This window comes from Hermetia illucens, chromosome 2, assembly GCF_905115235.1.
Source record: "Hermetia illucens chromosome 2, iHerIll2.2.curated.20191125, whole genome shotgun sequence".
Lineage (NCBI taxonomy): Eukaryota > Metazoa > Arthropoda > Insecta > Diptera > Stratiomyidae > Hermetia > Hermetia illucens.
In genome coordinates this window covers 62,832,739-62,851,113 of record NC_051850.1, presented here as the reverse complement: position 1 = coordinate 62,851,113, position 18,375 = coordinate 62,832,739, and the positions used below count along the sequence as shown (strand labels likewise).

The window sequence follows — 18,375 nt, the reverse complement described above, 5'->3', positions numbered from 1 at the left end:
AATGCTGACCATATTGCCTTCTAGTGTATCGCTACTATCTCCAAATGAAGTGCTCTGACAAACTTCAAGGTCTAAATCCAAATTCATCGCTTCAGTATGCCCATACGGTCGGAAAATGCATTTCCCTTTTCGCCTCGCCAGATTGAGCATCGAGGTGTGTATGGCTTCATTTTGCTGAGTTATTAGTAAAATTTGCTCTTCTAGTGTGATTACTCCCTGTAGTTCTTGGGTTGACAGACCTGTTGGTTTATAGTTTCCTCTTTCCGTCTTCGTTCGTGATAAGTCTCTGTGCATAACCGCATTTTTTGAGATTACTGCTTAATGGACTCTGCCGTTCCATTGCTAACTTAAGGTCACCATTCACGTGCGATTGGGCCTGTTAGTTACGCCGGAAAAGCCCGTAACGTACCCGGTCGCCAGTTGAATTGAAAACACCATCCACGTACTGGGAAGCCAAGCGGGGTCCCAAATATTTTTGTGTGTGAGCATTTATAAAAAAATATTTACTATCGATGAATAAACCCATACAATTCTCGCTTATAGACTAAAAAAATATGAAATTCTCGCTCACTATTTAAACAGCCTGTGGTCAACAATCTTCTTTCCGGTAGCCGGTTAGCCAAATCATTTTTAATTCGATCATCGGGCACCTGACTAGTGACAACCGACAGGTCAGCCACATCCCAGCCACGTGCCCGTCAATTGCGGGATGTTCATGCGTAATAATAACATCGTCAAATGAAGTCGCATTGCGTCCTAGAAGAACTATTGTGCCCCTTTACTGGTTATAGTATAACTTTAAACTATAGTATGTCGTTTAAACCTGGACACTGTTCCAGAACATGTGTGGAGATTTCATCACTTTTCTCACAGAATCTGTAGGCAGTGTCCGTGGATATCCCTGGCTTTCCCAGGTGAGAGTTTAGCCTGCGGTGACCAGTGAGTTTTCCCACTATCATTCGGAGGCTCTTCTTGGTTTGGTTGAAACAATCTTTAGACCGCTTGTGATCGTATCCCCCCAATGAGTACCCTGGGTTTTTCCATTCCTCATAAGCAAAGTTCCCTCAGCCGTTCCACTTTCGTTGTAGCCAGGAACCCACTTCCGATCCCACAGGGTGGTCGTGGCCTACGGGCCGCTTTACAAAGCGGCATCGGTGCTCCTTTCCTGGCCAGCTTCAACGCGGCTTGATTGCCTTCTAACCCAATGTGGCCTTGGACCCAGAGTATCCAGACCTTATTGAGCGAGCCGAGCGTGGTAAGTTTATTAAGGCGTTTTCATGCCAGTTTCGAATTTACTTGGTAGGGCCTAAGTTCCTTAATAGCCATTTGGCTGTCGATTAAAATTAGGTTGATGGGGAGCACATCTGTCTATGGCCAATATTTCGGATTGAAATATGCTGGTAGGTTTACCCATTGATTCGAAGTGCATTTTCTTTGGACCGATGACCCCAGTGCCTGCTCTCTCTGCCGTAAGGGCCCCGTCAATGTACCAGGTAATCGGATGCTGGTTTAAGCAGTATGTCAATGTCATGCCCTGTTGCTCCAACGTGTTTCAAACTTCTTCTTCAAGTGAAACGTGGTTGTCATATTATCGCTTAGTGTCAGTAATTCGGGATGTCGCTAAAAAGAATATCAATTTTCCTTCGATTTGGGCAACTCGCCGCCTCAATGGTATTCCCACACACTCTGAAGATCGCCTTCAGCGCCTGTATGTGCATGTACAGATGGAGAGAAGTCAATCCCAAAAAGACCTTTAGGGATACAGTTTGGCACTGATACACACGCAGGCCAGCCTCTGAAGTTTGCCTTTCTGCAACAGTCCTATTTGAATTCTGCCGAATGGGGTATTCTCATATTTTCCTCTACAGATTTAAACAATATCCTGAACCAGTATTCTAGTGTTTGTTACTTCTGCTAGGAGCTCATCAACTGCGAAACTCCACATTAATGGTGATAATATTCCATCTTGTGGACAACATTGAGTAGTTTTCATGACAATAAAATTTGCACATGTCGGTACTTCTATTTGCCTACTCTCTAACATTCTGCCTATCTTGATGGCCAGGGTGTTTTCCACTCTCTTGGGGATTAGGGCATCTTGTATCTCTTTATGCGATGTGTTGTCGAACGCTCTTTCGATGCCACAAACGCATACAGTGTTATTTCTATGGCATCCCATAACAATCTGTCAACTGATGCAGGACCGTTTCGGTTGAGCGTCCTGTCCGGCCAGCGTGTTGACCTGGATGTAGTTGTCTACGACCTTTTTCGCCGTTTGAAGTAACGATGCCAGACAATTGGTTTGAAGTTTGGGGTGAAAAAGATCCTTTTTACTCGCTTTCGGAATAAAGAGTACTATTGCCTGTCTCCATGCACCTGGTATCTATCCCAAAGCTATGCTGCCCCTTACCACTCTTAGAAAAGATCCTAAGATGTTTTCTAGGCCTGCCTGGAGTAGTGCTGAGAAAATGTCAAACGCTACTTCGGGTGATTTCAGCGGTTTAAAGGTTCCCGCTACCCATTTTACTCTAGCTTCTGGACATATGTTTTTCACTAGTTTCCAATTCACCTTTTTTCCTCTTCTGTCCGTTATTGGGGTGTCAGGCAGAATGCTATAGCCTTCCGCCCTGGAATAGGACTCCAGTTCTGGGAAGCAGATGTATCTTGTCCTCCTCATTCTCGGTAAAAGTCCCGTCTTTCTTCTTCAAACAACAGAATATATTGCCTTATCGTTGGTTATAGCTTTTCGAAGCCTGGATGCTTCTGCGGTTTATTCAATTCCTTCACAAAATTCCCTGAAACTGTTTCTTTTTACTTCCCTAATCGCGCTGCTATACACTATCAGTATGTTTTCATACCTCTACCCCAGTTATTTTAGCTCAGTTGAATAGTGTTAATATGCGTCAATGATGACTCTGTTGATGCCGTCCACCACTGTTTCTAGATGTGTTGATGAGCCATGTTACCACTCAGGTGTCTTGTGTAGGAGTCAAAGTCTGTTCTCCTGGGATTCCTTGAGTTATCCTAAATATCGAATCTGATTATTCTGTGAGTCGACATAGAAAGCTCATCCGGCACCCTGCAATTCTTGACCAAGCCGCCCATCAGAGTGTTTCTAGAGTTATATCTAGTACCTTTTCTGGTGTTGGTCATGGCCGTTGGTGTGTTCCTTACGTTATGAATTTCTAACTTGTTACTGAGGATGAATTCCAGAAGATAATCATCTCTTCGATTAATATCGCTGCTTCCCCAGATCCCATGTTGGGCGTTGGTAACGGAGCCAAGAAGAAGTGGTAGCGCCTTCCTTTCGCAGAACTTCGCCAGTCTAACAACTAACAAATGCGTTCAAGATTACGGCGGTCTGCATGGGGCACTGGCTCATAGGGGACCATGCCGCCAGGCTCGGCGTACCCTACAATTCGCATTGCTGAAGCTGCGGAGAAGAAAGGGAAACCATCATGCCCTTTCTCTGCGATTGCCTAGCTCCAGCTAGAGTCAGGCTACGGACACTGGGTAAACCATTCTTTGGGGACCTAAGAGAGATTTCTAGCTGCAGAGTGAGAGAGCTGCTTTCCTTCATGAATGCTTCTGAAGATCCGAGCCGGTTAGACTCTGCCTCCCTGCTCCCATAACCGAAGTCACGGTCTTAGGAGTATGTGATATCAAAACGGCACACCACAGCGCTAATTGGGCTTCTCGGAGCGGTCACTGATACCTACCTACCTAACGACTAATTTCGGCAGGATCCGGATGTTCTGTCCTGGGATCCATATTTTGAGCGCTGAGGAGGTTTATAAGTTTCCCCCTCTCATTTGTTGCGGCTTTGGGAAGGTAGACCGTCACCATGTGTGCTCCTAATATTTCATCCTGAGTACATGTTGACAATTCCGTTCCCTTCCATCCTGGTAGTTGAGGGAATAAAGTTCTAAGCCAGTCAGCCATGTTCTCTGTCGCGCAGCCTTCCAATATAATACCTGGTCGAAAGTGTATGCCGGTGAAAGAGCTCGTGTTTATTCAATTATTTTCGGGTGAGCTGTTTTTTGACTGTTCGGTTTAGATCCGTAGCATTTTGTTACCTCCCACAGAAGATGGCTGTCACCACCTACTATCAGTCTTGGTAGACGGGAGGCTTGGCTCCTGGAAACAGAGAAAGATAGGTTGGCTCCCAGAAGGTTTCCCGTCAGGCTATTTTGCAGTCTACCGCTTAATGCTTCCTCTCCACCCGTAAAGTTCATATGTGACTGATAGGTCGAACTGAACGTGGATGTAGGCCTTTAAAATCATCATCCAATCGGCCTTTTCGACTTTTTTAACACTGGGGCCAAATATATTTGTGACTCTATGATAACTTTCCTCAGGTGGTTCTGAAATTCAGTTGTCGTGTAAGATACTATTCTACTTTCATAGTATTCTCGCTCTGTTGTTGGAGTTGTTCACAGTTGGGAGATCTGGAGACTAGCACCAGTGCCATTTGCTCAGTTTTAGAAACAAATGTTCCATTTTACAACTTTACGCAATTTTACCTTCATGAAGGTTGAATATTAATTTCACTTGTAACCGTCTCACAAAGAACTTTTTTTGGAAATCTGGTAAAACTCTTAATACTCACTTTGTTCATTATGGTAGGTGTCCAGCACTCTGTATGTAAAAGATGGCTCAGCACCACCGCCGCGAAATTCAACAAAACCTCAGATACTTCTGGCTTGGCTTGCCCAACCTTTAATATTTTAGTGCTTGTGTCGACGTCTTCGCCTGTGATAAAAGCTGATTGCGGTTCTGGTACCCGGAAATTGACTAGTGTATAGTCCGGTGGGCTGATCGCTTTGGATTTTGTGGTTTCCATGTCGACCTGGAGCAAGTGAACAACTGATTCTAGTCAAACAACTGTATGATCTACTTACCTCAATTAGTTCACACATTATCGCCTCCTTGATATTATCGAACTTCCTTCTCAGAACGTTGAACAGAATATTTAAATTGGCGAACCTTTCGAGGGTCGAAGAGCCAATGGTCTTGTACACACCATTGGGATCATTTTGGTGAGAGTCGTAAACATATGTGATGGGTCCAGCTCGCCAAATAGCTACGCAGTAGTTTCCATTAAGGTTGGCAATAACACCAATGTTTTTTTCACTCGTTCCGAGCCTATTCACTGCCTCTTTGAATGAAGAGTTAATTTCATTAAAGTTTTCTGGGTTATTCAGGGGAAATTTGTCGTTAGAAAATTTCAATTCGTAATCAAATTTATGCTTGTAAATGCTAAAAGACTTCGCGAGTTGACCAATTTTTAATTTTACTTTGTTGTCATAGGAAGACACCAGCATTAAACTTTTGGTGTAGAGTCGGTCACCGAACTTCAATATAACGTCCAGAATAGGCCGGGACCATTCATCCGCGGGGTTGATCAACGTGAAACCTAGAGCAATTATTGAGCAGGCTCCATCCAGGTTTGTTCTGTTTGGAAGTATGGGATCCTCTTGTGAAATGAATCCTCGAAGTGTCCAGAACCCTTCTGGATTCCTTTCTTCAAAATACTTAACGGTCTTTTGAGGAGATTGAATCACAGCTTTATCAATTTGAATAACATGTAAGGTTATAGGTTGATTCTGATATTCCGGAGGAGTTTTAGATAGAAGATGGTCAATGAGGCCTTCGAGAGTTTGAAACCATGCTACATAAGCGGCACCATCATTTGGTAGTGACATAATGTCGCGTACCGTTTCTTTTGCGGCCTCGCCTTTCTCAAGGGCTAACTGACTATCTCTTACTACAGATAAATGTTGGTGGACTTCGTCAGTTTTTGCCTTTATCTCGTCTAGGGAAAAGTACGGGTCGTCGAACATTGGGTGATCTTCTCCTTCTTCGGGTTCAAGTTTGTTTGCTGAAACATCTCTCTCTCGCATCTGATTCCTTTCCTCTTCTTCCGCCTTTAGGCGAGCTTGTACGACTTGCACCGCCTTTTGAATTCGTCTAACGCTAGGGTAGCCCTTTTCGTCATTAGCTTTCGGGTCGAAAACAAAATAAAGGCCATCTTGTTTCCAAAGAGCGATATCAACAAAGTCGGTTTGTAATATAGCAGCGTATGTGGGGTTAATATCAAGATTTTGGAGAAGAGTTGTTATAGTATCAGGTTCGGGAGCTAGCTCTTCACTCACTTCTTGTGCATTTTCTTCGGCGTTGGGTTCTGCATCGTTAGCATTCGAGATGCTTATACTTTTTGATCCTTTTTCTTGATCTTCCATTGGTTGTTCAATACTTACAGTTGGCTCTGGTTGTGGCTCGGTAGATTGTTCAACAGGTTTTGACAGAATTCCTGTGTGTTCTTCCCTGTTGAAAGTGAAAGCACTTATTCCTATTTGAGGTTGTAGGTCGTCCCAACCGATTTCATGATCTTTTGCTTCACATTCACTGAAGTCTTCTATAATTTTCGCATACATCCTATCGCCAATTCGTATGATATCTACCAAATCGTATTTACACCATTCCGCGGAGTTATTGATCGCACTCAAGCAAAGAGCTGTTATCAGATTTGCTAGGGTTTGTTTGTCTGCTCTCGCACCGAATATCGCATGGCCCTCGTGATAGTCTGGTTGTGTTAAGATTGCACTTTTTCCTAAAAACGCTTCATAGTTTCGTAAGGGTATATCACCCCCTTCCTCGAATGTGGCCTCGACTCTCGAAATGCAAAACTGTAATAGTATACAAATGTGAATCGAGTCGTCATTCTGTTGATTAGCTATTACATACTTCCCCATATCCTAAAGTCCTTGGATTTGAAGTAATGACATTCAGCATATCGGAAAGCTTTTCAAACCGGACGGCAGTTATTTTTCCTTGGTTATTGCCTGAAGGTAAAGGAAGAGTTTTTATATATATTGAGGAAAGAAAAGGAAACCCATGTGAACTCAGTGAATCTTTCAACTAAGATACTGCTAACTAATTTTGGGATGAGTTCACTAAATTCAAAGAAAATTTTAGGTATGTAAGTAACTGGGCAGATAGGTAAGTGTCAATGGCCGCTCGGCAGAACACAGATCCGATGTCCTTATCCCCATTGGGGTTTTTCAACTCAAATATGAGATCTTTTTGGTGCGTTCCGATCATACTGACATTTCCACCTGGTTGGGGTTAGCTTTGCCCTCTTTTAGTGTTTCCGCATACGATAGGCTGCTGAACATTACAATTGCTTCTAGGAGTATTCGCACCTTCGTGTTTTCATTTGTTATTTTGATGAATCCATCGTTTTGATTTCGCTTCGATTTCGTTCGCACTTGGGACACGTGCTTTCAACCTCATGTGTTTCTTTATCATGATGCAGCCAGAGAGTAGAGTAGCCGTAGAGTTTCTTTCAAATTACGGCTGCTGACCAGTACAGCCTCCATTTTGTGTTCCGTTAAATCTAATCCAAGTGATAGCAACCAATCCTTGAGCAGCCTAACCGATGTCTCACATGCTCAGATAACATCCTCCGGGTGTTTGTCCACTACAACAATTGTGATGTTGTCTGCGTAGCCGATAAGGGTAGCTTGTCGCGGAAGTTGGATGCGTAGCACATAGTCGGGCATCACGTTCCAGAGTAGCGGTCCCAGCACTGACCTTGAGGCACTCCGCCCGTTATCAAATATTCAACTGGGCCTACGTCGGTCTCCTAGAGGAGCTTTCTATCCACAAAATAATTCCTGATGATTAGCTGAATATACGAGGGAATATTCAATTGATTTATCATCATCAACGGCGCAACAACCGGTATCCGGTCTAGGCCTGCCTTAATGAGGAACTCCAGACATCCCGGTTTTGCGTCGCAGTCGATATCTGCTAAAGCTTTCTGGCATCCTGACCTACGCCATCGCTCCATCTAAGGCAGGGTCTGTCTCGTCTTCTTTTTTTACCATCGATATTGACCTTATAGACTTTTCGGGCTGAATCATCCTTATCCATACCGATTAAGTGACCCGTCCACCATAACTTATTGAGCCAGATTTTATTCACAACTTGACGGTCATGGTATCGCCGATAGATTTCGTCGTTATGTAGGCTACGGAACCGTCCATCCTCATGTAGGGGGCCAAAAATTCTTCAGAGGATTCTTCTCTCGAACGCGGCTAAGAGTTCGCAATTTTTCTTGCTAAGAACCCAAGTCTTCGGGGAATACATGAGGGCTGGCAAGATCATTGTCTTGTACAGTAAGAGCTTTGACCCTATGGTGAGACGTTTCGAGTAGAACAGTTTTCATAAACTGAAATAGGCTCTGTTGGCTGCCAACAACCCTAGATAGGAGAAATCATTTACACTCTTATAGTTGTAGTCTCATATCTTTATTGTTTTTCTTTGGCCAGTGCGATTCGATGTTGTTCATTCCTTGGTTTTTGTAGCTGACGTTGCCACCATGTACTTTGTCTTGCTTTCATTAATGTACAGACCGAATTCTCGCGTCGTCTGCTCGATCCGGATGAAGGTAGACTGTACATCTCGGGTTGTTCTTCCCAAAATGTCAATATTGTCAGCGTAGGCCAGTAGTTGGGTGGAATTGAAGAGCATGGTGGTTCGCAATTTATCTTGCTAAGAACCCAAGCCTCTGAGCAATATATGAGGACTGGCAAGATCATTTTCTTGTACAGTAAGAGCTTTGGCCCTATTGTAAGACGTTACGAGCGGAACAAGTTTTGTAAGCTTAAACCATGCGCGGATTTCATCGTCGTAGCTGTTATCGGTTGTGATTTTCGACCCAAGATACGAGAAATTATCAACGGTCTCAAAGTTGTAGTTTTCTATATTTATTCTTCCCATTTGACCATTGCGGTTTGATGGTGTTGGTTGGTTGGCTTTTGGCGCCGACGGTGCCCCCATTTATTTTGTCTTGCCTTCATTAATGTTCAGCCCAAGATCTCGGCCCGTCCGCTCGATCTTGATGAAGGCAGTTTGTACGTCTCGGGTCGTTCTTCCCCTGATGTTGATATCGTCAACATAGGCCAGTAGTTGGGTGGACTTAAACAGGATTGTACCCCTAGCATTTATCTCAGCATCACGGATCACTTTCTCCAGGGCCAGGTTAAAGAGGATGCATGAGAGGGCATCTCCTTATCGTAGACCGTTGTTGATGTCGAACGGTCTTAAAAGTGGTGCTGCTGCTTTTATCTGGCCTCGCACATTGGTCCTGTCTGGAGAGACTAACGTTTGTTTGTGGACTGCTTTCCCCGAAAACCATTTTGTATGACACTACTATTATAATTGAATAATCCGCAGTCCGCTATCATTTGTATTCTGCTGCAAGCTATGGGAGCCGACGTATCTCCTAAATACAGGTTTCGTTCTACTGCTTCGTAGAAGGATACGTTCTACTGCCTCGTAGAAGGATATTCCTTCTCCGACTCCTCTGTAGGGGCGTGGACCTAAATGAGACTTATATTTCTAAATTTGCTTGATTTAAGGATCTTATTATATGCTGCCATTGCGCTTAGTTGAAGGCATTCCTCACGTCGAGGGTGATGATGGCACAGTATCTTTTGGTACAATCCTGCCACACTATACCTGCAATTGCTTCCTCTGCCAGATTCACTACTGTGTTGATAGCCGCTACCGTGGATCGGCCGGCGCGAAAACCGTATTGTTGTGTAGACATGCCTGGTGCTTCTTCCACAATTAGGAGCAGCCTGTGTCATATAATAAACTCCAGCAACTTTCCTATACTGTCCTGCAAAAAATGGGACGATACGATGATGGCCCTCCAGGTGGTTTACCACTCTTTGGTAACAGTACCAACCTTTGCTTTTTCAACTGAGTCGGGAAGGTTCCCTCTTCCAAGTAGGTTTTGCTTGCTTTTATCACCACCTTCAAAGCCACGTTCGGTATTCCGTCCAGCCGGGTTGCTTTTTTAGTCCCTACCTTTTTGCAGGCTCATCCTCTGTTATACGCAAGATATCCGTTATGGGATGCTCTCGCTCTGCTTTCGACCGTAATAGTGCATTTGATTTGCTGTGGGAAAAGAGTGGTGGTGGCGCACTTTTATCTGCGGAGCCCTACTTCCTTTCAACTTAGCCATTACCGCTCTGTAGGCTCCTACCTCGGGGTCTTTAAAGGAATTTTGATTACTTTCACGGATTGCCTTCCGCAGCTCTCTTCGATTAGCTTTGTATGTCGCCTTCCTCTGTGCAATTTAATGCTCATCATTAGCGCGTTGGTAGCTTCTTCTCGCTGGCAGGCATATGGTACGCAGTCGTCTGATTTCGTCATTCCACCACGGTTTCGATAATCTATGAGCGTTATTTCTGTGCCTTGGCATAAAGACATCATAGGCTGCAACCATGTTTCTGACAATTTGCTCAGATTTTTCACTCGCTGTTGGTGTGAAACTATCCCGAAATATCTCAGTGAATATTTCCACGTCAAACATCTTTGAACTCCACTGTTTCGTCCGGCATGTCTTTTGGATGCTCCATGCTTCTGTTCTCCACTACACTTAACAGTATAGCTTAATGATCACTATGCGTGTTGTGTTCACTAACTCGCCAGGTAACGTCTTATTTATTTTATTGATTTTTATTTATTTAATGAGGACAATACACAGAAAGCAAATTCCTTATTACATATTGTCCTCCGTGAAGGGTACATCAAAAATGTCCGCACTACGTGTGTTATGAGATGAGGCGATACGGAAAGTAATATCCGGGTTGGCGGAGCAGTCCATCAGACAATTGCAGAGTTTGAAAAGAGTACATATATCATGGAAGACACGGCGTTGCTGTAGGGAGGGGAGATGTCCCTCATCAATGCACTGCTTACGAAGGTAATATATACTACTGAACCAAGGTATAGGTACTTGCGATATTAGCAAGAACGTCCAGTGAAGAAAAAGCTTCCAGGAATATGAGCCCTCTGTTGTTAGAAACATTGCTTCCCAATTCGGTGGACCATAAGTTGAAATTTCCCGCGATGACAATTGGGGATCGCGCATTTGCGGCTAACGCTTATTGCACTTGGCGAAGCGTAGCAACTGTAGACATGAACGCCGTTAATTTTAGCTCTTACGAACCTATTTCCAGGCGTTGCGGTTATTTCTTCTAACGGGTATTGTCCTATCGTCCTGTCGGTGGCCCATACCGCGTTATCTTTTCCTCTGTATCGAACCGCTAATAATCGCCACGTCCACATCGAGCTCTTGGACTGACTGGTGAGATTTACCTGAATAAATCTCATTTACTCTTTGCTGTTGGTTCCCTCCTAGGTAACGGGCATTTTCCTCTTCCTTCGGCGTGGCCCTTGGCGCTAAAGCTTGCATGGTTACCCAACATGCATTCAGAGTCTTTATGACAATTTTGTGCCAGGTGTCCTTTTCCGCCACACCGCCTGCACCGGCCAGACCTATCATGCTTGCTTGTGCAAGATTTGTGTGGCCGTACTCCAGACATTTAAAACATATAGCAGGATTCCGCAGAATCTCGGCGTAAGAGAGGTCACCTCTGCTTTCGGTAACAATTGCATCTGGATGGTGCCTCTTTCTTTTTACCTGCTTCCTTGGCCTCACGGTTGTCCAAACATTTGCTCACACTTCCTGCGATTTCATTTGTGGAGCCAATTTCGGGTCCAAACGTTGCACTCCCTCCGTTACTGGTTCCTTGGACGCTCGGCTTTTCTTTGGCAGTCTTAGTTCTAACATTTGTTAGAAAGTTGGGGAGTACGGGGGGTCGAAATTGATCATTTCTTTAACGGACCCATTCTGAGAAACTACCCAACCGAAAAATCTCAAAAAAAGTTAAAAGGCTGCCACTATATGGTGCCTAGGCTCCGAAATACCCATCATACCGATATCTATTCAAATAAAGTTAATAAAAGTATATTATTATAATCTTTAGTAATTGGCCGCAAAACCCCCCTTAAATTCATTCTAGTACCACGTAACAGTGTATGGTATAATCTAGAGCATGATCCTAATAAATTTGGTGGAAATCGTACTATTACTAACAAAGTTATAATAAGTCAAAGTTGTCGCTTCTTGCCAGATTCAAGACTGAATGTGGCTGGTACAAATGCACACTCAAATATCTTTAATAATAATAATAATAATCGTTGGCGCAACAATCCATATTGGATCAGGGCCTTGAAGTGTGTTAGAGCACCTCATTCAAGACCGTAACGGTACACTACAGAACACTGTAGGAGGCAATGTGGTCAGCATTGCGCTCGCCCGAGATTATTACCCTGATTTGCCTCAGGTACTCATTCACAGTTGAGTCGACTGGTATCCGACGTCAAATCACGATACAAATTCCACTGCCACCAGTGAGATTTGAACCGCGACCTTCCGTATGATAGCCTAGTACTCTAACCACTGAGCTATCCGGACACGATCTTTATAAAGGAAATATACAAAACCTTTTATACCTGAAGCGTCCAGCTTCCGGTTTCCCGACTTGTTTTTATTGCTTTTACAAGCACGATGCAGATGTCGTCTGGTTAATTTCGTGGGTTCTTGCAGTTCTCTGTTACACCAGGGAACCTTTACACTGCTTTAGCCTCGGCTAATAGGACTTTTCAGGGCACTCTAAATGTGTGCGATTCGATGTTTCCAATTCCAATTCCACAACTTCTATCGCCAAAGAGGTCTTTAGTCGTCTAGGGAGTTGATCTTTGTTGCCAAAAATTCTATATACACTATTAGATCCCTTAGTCCTTGGGTCGACGGAGGACAAAAAGAATCATAGGGTAGGTAAGTAGAGGAAATTATGACGTTTTTGCTCTTGTCATTAATCTGGCATTGTAAGTTGACCGCAGCTAGGTCCTGGGAATAAAATTGTCTCAACATGGCTGCCTTTATCAATTTTGACATCAGGGTCTCGAAAATTTCCCATCGAAGAAAATCCTCGCCCCCTTGACTGGTCCAATATCACAGATTTTATTAAAGCTCTTGTACCGGAAATCCTAATCCAATGGGTAGTCCTGCAACTTTGCCAGTCTTGCTGCCAGTATTGTAGAGAGTTAGCACTCTGCAGATTAATTTGACTAACTTTTATGTTGGTAGATATGGATGGATAAGGATAAGGATAATATGGGAACCGACGCTAATTGCGATTCTACTGCGCTCAGTGTGGAACTCGCCGGGGTTAACAGCTTGTCCCCATCCTCCGCTTTTTCCCTCCGATTTCTCTGGATACTTCCAGCTTACGGGTACTTATGAAGAAAATGGGAAGCCCGATTATGGCTTAGTTAATATGGAATCTGCTGTGTCGAAGTTCTGCACTCATTCTTTGATTGCTTGCCATTAACGGTATTCATGAAATCGTGGTTCCAACCGTTCTCACCCACGCAAAAAGTAAATTATGTTCCAGTCAGTGATGTCATAGCACCAACAAACTTATTGGCCGATTTGAATCCTTCTATTAGCAGTGACGCTTTTGCCGATGTCACGGCATAAATTTAATCCTTTCAGTTTCTACACAAAATAGTTGCATATAAGTGGAGAATCGTCAGCAATCATTACCTATCTCGCTGGTATAAGTTTAGATTGACTTCGCGAAGTGTTCTAATAATGGTGAATGGCCAGTAAGATGTTGCTTCCTTATTAACGAAGAATGAAGTCCTGCATCCATAGCTCATGTTTAATGGTATGTACAAATAGATTAGAAGAACTTTCGTATCAGTAATATCAACAACAACATAACTTAAGGATCCCTTGTCTGTGAAAAGTTCAAGTTGAGTTCAATGGAATGGGAACTAACAACCCAAACATTGTGACCATCATTAATCGGTACGAAGAGAACACATATATGTATGATATGTAAATAGGCAGCGCGTGGTAAAAGGTGTCCTGTCACTTCCTACAAAGCACGAGACATATTGGATATTGGGAAAATTTCATAGCCTATAAAAATAGCAGTCACAGCAATTCACTGTTCGTGGAGGAATACCTTGCGTGCCACAGTTCCATGGCAGGCACTTTGCCTGTCTATGAATGCATGTGATCTAACAGTAAGCCAAATGGCTCGGGCTGGATTTTACATGATATTGTAATTATCAAGTCAATAATAGCAATCCTGGAACACATGTTCGAATGCATATTTAATGTATGTAAATCAAAAAGGAACGAGGCATCCTTAGAACTGAAACTGGTGCGGCACCAGCAAATACGAGTCCGTCCTATGTGTGTCAATAAGATACTTTCAGTGAAAACTTACTTGTTTTCGTGAGGGTCTGCTCGATGTTCATTTTTTCCGCGAAGTCCAGCACATAGTAGGCTTCCCCGTCAGTCCATGTGGTGAGAATAGATTCCCCACATGTGATAATGCCAGATCGATAGCTTTTGAAGAACACTTCTAGTCCTGAAATAACCGTATAAATAAAACATTAGTTTGGCTTGTTCATATATCGATTTACGTTGGAAACAATTTGATGTTAGCATGGAAGCGGTTGGACGCTCACGATTGTGCATATGGGTAGATACGCTTCAGGAATTTCATTGCCTCTAAGGACTAAGCGGAAATCATTCAATTAAAAGGATTGCAATAACTTTTCACGAGGGGAGGTATTAATTAAATGCGTTCTATATGGGGAACTTTTTATTTAATTGAAAATTTATTTTCGGAATGTCGAAGAGATCCAGCTAATTTGTCACTTTTCAGAGTAATTTTCAGTAATTGTTAACTGGAAAGTAACGATAATGTTCCGCCATTTAATTTTCTCTATTTTAATTTATTTTTTTTTCAGAATAATTATAATTAGGAAATAATATTAACCGATTACTTAAGATATCAATTTTGCATCTAGGTCTTCAAGTGTCTTAGACTCCTTCATTTATGGTCGTAAAAGTTCACTACAAGGTACTGTGATCAACATTACGCTCACCCGGGATTTTTACCCTAATTTCTCTTATGGGGTTTTCCTATGCGACGGTTCTCAAAAATTGATTTTTTCTTTTATATATGTATATATATTTTGAAAGCAGAAGCCTCACCTAATTCATGTTCCCCCATGGAGAAATCTGTGGAAGACAGGCTCTCCACTTCAGTGGAGAGAGACCTTTCATTTGATACCCCACATAGCTATATTCGATGAAAAAAAGCAGCTTGAAAAATAGCTCTTATCTTATCATTTCGCGCATGATCGCGGTTTGAAGCTTTTCAATGGAGCCGTATTGCTTTTTATCTGCATACGTACGACGTACCATGATACCCCAAATTTTCTCCATCGGATTCAGATCCGGATTTCATGTAGGCTAGTCGAACAACTCAATAGGATGAGCATTAAACTAACTGCGCGTCCTCCGACTTACATGGGCAGAAGTGCTGTCTTGTTGAAATCTAAGTTTAATACGTCGAAAGCTTTGAAATAAAGGCATCAGTCGATTCAGAAGTATCCCTTGGTATTTGTCCGTGTTAATTTTTGGTGATCTGTCAAAATCAAGCCCACACAATCTCCGAAATACTGAGGATCCTTTCCTAAATCCCTTCAGTAATGATTGTAGACATCTGGGCTGTTTAAAAGGAATCTCTTGTGGTTACTTAACAGTGTTAAGTAATAAATTTAGTGCTTTTTGAAGTTCATCAGTGCCTTAGTGTTTTCTCCCTTCTTTCCGCACATCTGTAATTATATAGGTACTTTTTAGCAGTTTTCGACAGAAACAGAAGCGAAATGCCCGAAAAGAAGAACTGGTAAAGTTTTACTGCCTGTCGTTATGTCACGAAATAAACTAAAATTTCCGTACAATCGTAAAAACAAAGCCATTTCGGTGAAAGTAGTTAGCACATCATAAAAGGTGTAGAGGAAGCCACTTGAATGGACATAAAGTGGAACAACCCATTGTTGAAGCTACCAGTTCGAAAACAACGCGACGTCATTCGCAATTCGCATAGAAGCCGGATCAAAAGCGTCAAAACATTGGAAGATGTCATAACATGCACTGGTGAACAGATTCACTTCTAGAGCATATACAGAGTAAAAACAGCCTGCATTTGTGATAGAGGGCGTTATCCAAATCTTCGAGCTTCAGGTATTCAGGCAAAAGTAAAATCAGGATTTCGTAGAGTAAGGCGATACGGAGCTTAAAATTTACGACATATATGCAACTCTTAAGCATGGTGGCGGGAATCAGCTGATGCTTCGAAGCGACTAGATGGAATATATTGGTATTTATTGACTAGAACACCTATTGTATAATGTCCCACGCCGACTCTATATGCCTCCCCCTGCCTGGTTGAACTTCTGTAGTAGTTGCTGGATTTTCTGGTTGATACATTGCAGGTAGGAAGCTAGGAACGAATTCCATTCCAATTCGATGCATTATTGTTCTAAAATTGAAATTGCGTACATAACATTAAAATTAAAGTTTGAATTAGGTTGGTTTTTAATTTAATTTGGTTGTTTTTTAATTTCCATTTTACCGTCTCATGTTTCGATGTACACACCTTTCCTTCCTTCTAACACAATGTACCAAAAACGCTAAACACAAAATATTCAACTCAGAGCATTGTTCGAAATTTTATGATGGAAAAAATCATTACGCATGTTTGACCGTCTACGGTAAAAGCTCGAGAAAGATTCCGCGCATAAGTTCTTGTGTATGTGCCACGTATGTAATGCTCCACATTGGCAAGCACCCACTTTGTTTCGAGCATGTGGTATTGCGTTGCTGTTTGGATGGGGAAACACACAGAAGAAAACCATCTGGGTGCCATTGACACACCGACACACCAATACATTAAACACATGGGTCACGGGCCAGTTACCTACTTCGTCCCTACCCAAGAAACGCGATGGCATTCCGCGTCTCTTCGCCATCTTTCCGTATTCAGTCTTATTGCAATGTATTAACAATATTGGTTGTCACCTACGAGAGTATGACACAAAATACAAAAACAGGAGAGGTGAAAATCTTCCCTTTTTGCATGAGCCTAGGTACGCTCAAATAAAAGTACCATTTAGTATTTTCTTGCCTCATTTTTAATACCATAATTTTTTCGCTTCCGTACATAATTCTACATCGAATTTAAGGGGGGCCCAGTGCATTCTAAAGGGAGTGTAATTTTTTTTTCATCAAATATAGTCATGTAGGTTATCAAATGAAAGGTCTCGGTTAGTACCTTCCGAGTCTGATCTTTGTTTTGACACTTGTTAGAAAGGTGGAGTGCGTTGACGGACCCATTCTCAGAAACTATCCATCCGAAAAATCTGAAAAAGTCAGGAAGCTGTCACTATATGGTGCCTAGGCTGCCACTATATGTCCTCCATACCGATATCTATTCAAATAAAGTTAATAATAGTATGGTTCTAAAATTTTTAGTAATTGGCTGCAAAACCGCCCTTAAGTTCATTCTAGCACCATGAACAGTGCAACAGTGTAGGGTATATATAACCTAGAGTATGATCCTACCACGTTTGGTGGAAATTACACTATTACTAACAAACTTATAATAGCTTAAAATTGTCGCTTCTTTGCAAATTCAAGACTGAATGTGGATATTCTCACATCATATATGCATATATTAAGTGCTACGTACTAATGGGACGAATGTCCACTCAAATGTCTTTATAAAAAAAATACAAAAAATTGTTCATACCTGAAGCGTCCAGCTTCCGGTTTAATGAAATTGTTTCGCTGGAAACAAAATAGGCCACTTACATCAAGCATCCGTTCTCAGAGACTACCTACCAAAAATCTGAAAAAAATATAGTGGTGCCTATGTGTCTAGGCCTCAAAATATTCTCCGTTGAGATATCTACAGAAATGAAGTTAATAATCGTATACTATATTTTTAAAAGTTACTGGGAACTCCCCTTATTTTAGGTCCACAGTAAGATGGCTTTAATAGGAAGCGTCATACTGGAAGGTTTGGTGGAGATTCTACTGTTATTTACAAAGTTATAGGAGGTCAAATTTGTCTCTTTCGCATCAAGTTTCTACTTAAGAAGAGATAAAATGTGAGTATTGCATGGAGACATATTCAGCGTATATACGCTACTACCTACACGAGTATATAAGTGAAACCATCTTCTTACACAAAAAATCAACAAAAACTTTTCATACTTGAAGCGCTGAGCTTCCGGTTTCCGACTTGTTTACAGTTTGCCTTTTAGCACGGTGCGGACTTCAGTTTTGCGGAACAAAGATAGAAATTATTTGACGTACGCGTCTAGAACCCACTGGAATGTTTAAATGTTTCACGGTGGAGAGATTTGTATGTGCTAAATAAAAGATTTGACGTATAGCAGTGAGTGAGAAAGTGGTTTTCTTTTGTATTGAAGGCGTCGCGACCCTTCTGATTTCGGCTGAGTTTTTTGTCATTGTAGCGGTTAGACTCCCCCCATCTGCTTTAATCCAAAATCCGTACACTAAAACACTACAACACAACAAACACTACACTAAAAAGTACGAAAATGCTAATGAAT

The 18,375-nt window shown here is 42.3% G+C and overlaps 2 protein-coding genes across 5 annotated transcripts in view; one reads left to right on the top strand and one right to left on the bottom strand.

Annotated features, from left to right (window-relative positions):
• The window catches only part of LOC119649571 (glycine receptor subunit alpha-2), a 371,241-nt gene that overhangs the window by 116,036 nt on the left and 236,830 nt on the right, over positions 1–18,375 (top strand). The gene's annotated exons all lie outside the window — the stretch shown is intronic.
• The window catches only part of LOC119649570, a 49,660-nt gene that overhangs the window by 17,986 nt on the left and 13,299 nt on the right, over positions 1–18,375 (bottom strand). For all 3 annotated transcript variants that reach the window (XR_005249153.1, XM_038051771.1, XM_038051772.1), the window contains exons 4-7: positions 14,169–14,312; positions 6,748–6,845; positions 4,902–6,689; positions 4,610–4,849 (exon numbers count right to left, since the gene is read on the bottom strand). Coding sequence is in view for 2 of the 3 variants with exons in the window: in XM_038051771.1 (XP_037907699.1) it covers positions 4,610–4,849; positions 4,902–6,689; positions 6,748–6,845; positions 14,169–14,312 (2,270 nt within the window). In the remaining variant the exon portion in view is untranslated. The remainder of the gene's footprint in view (positions 1–4,609; positions 4,850–4,901; positions 6,690–6,747; positions 6,846–14,168; positions 14,313–18,375) is intronic.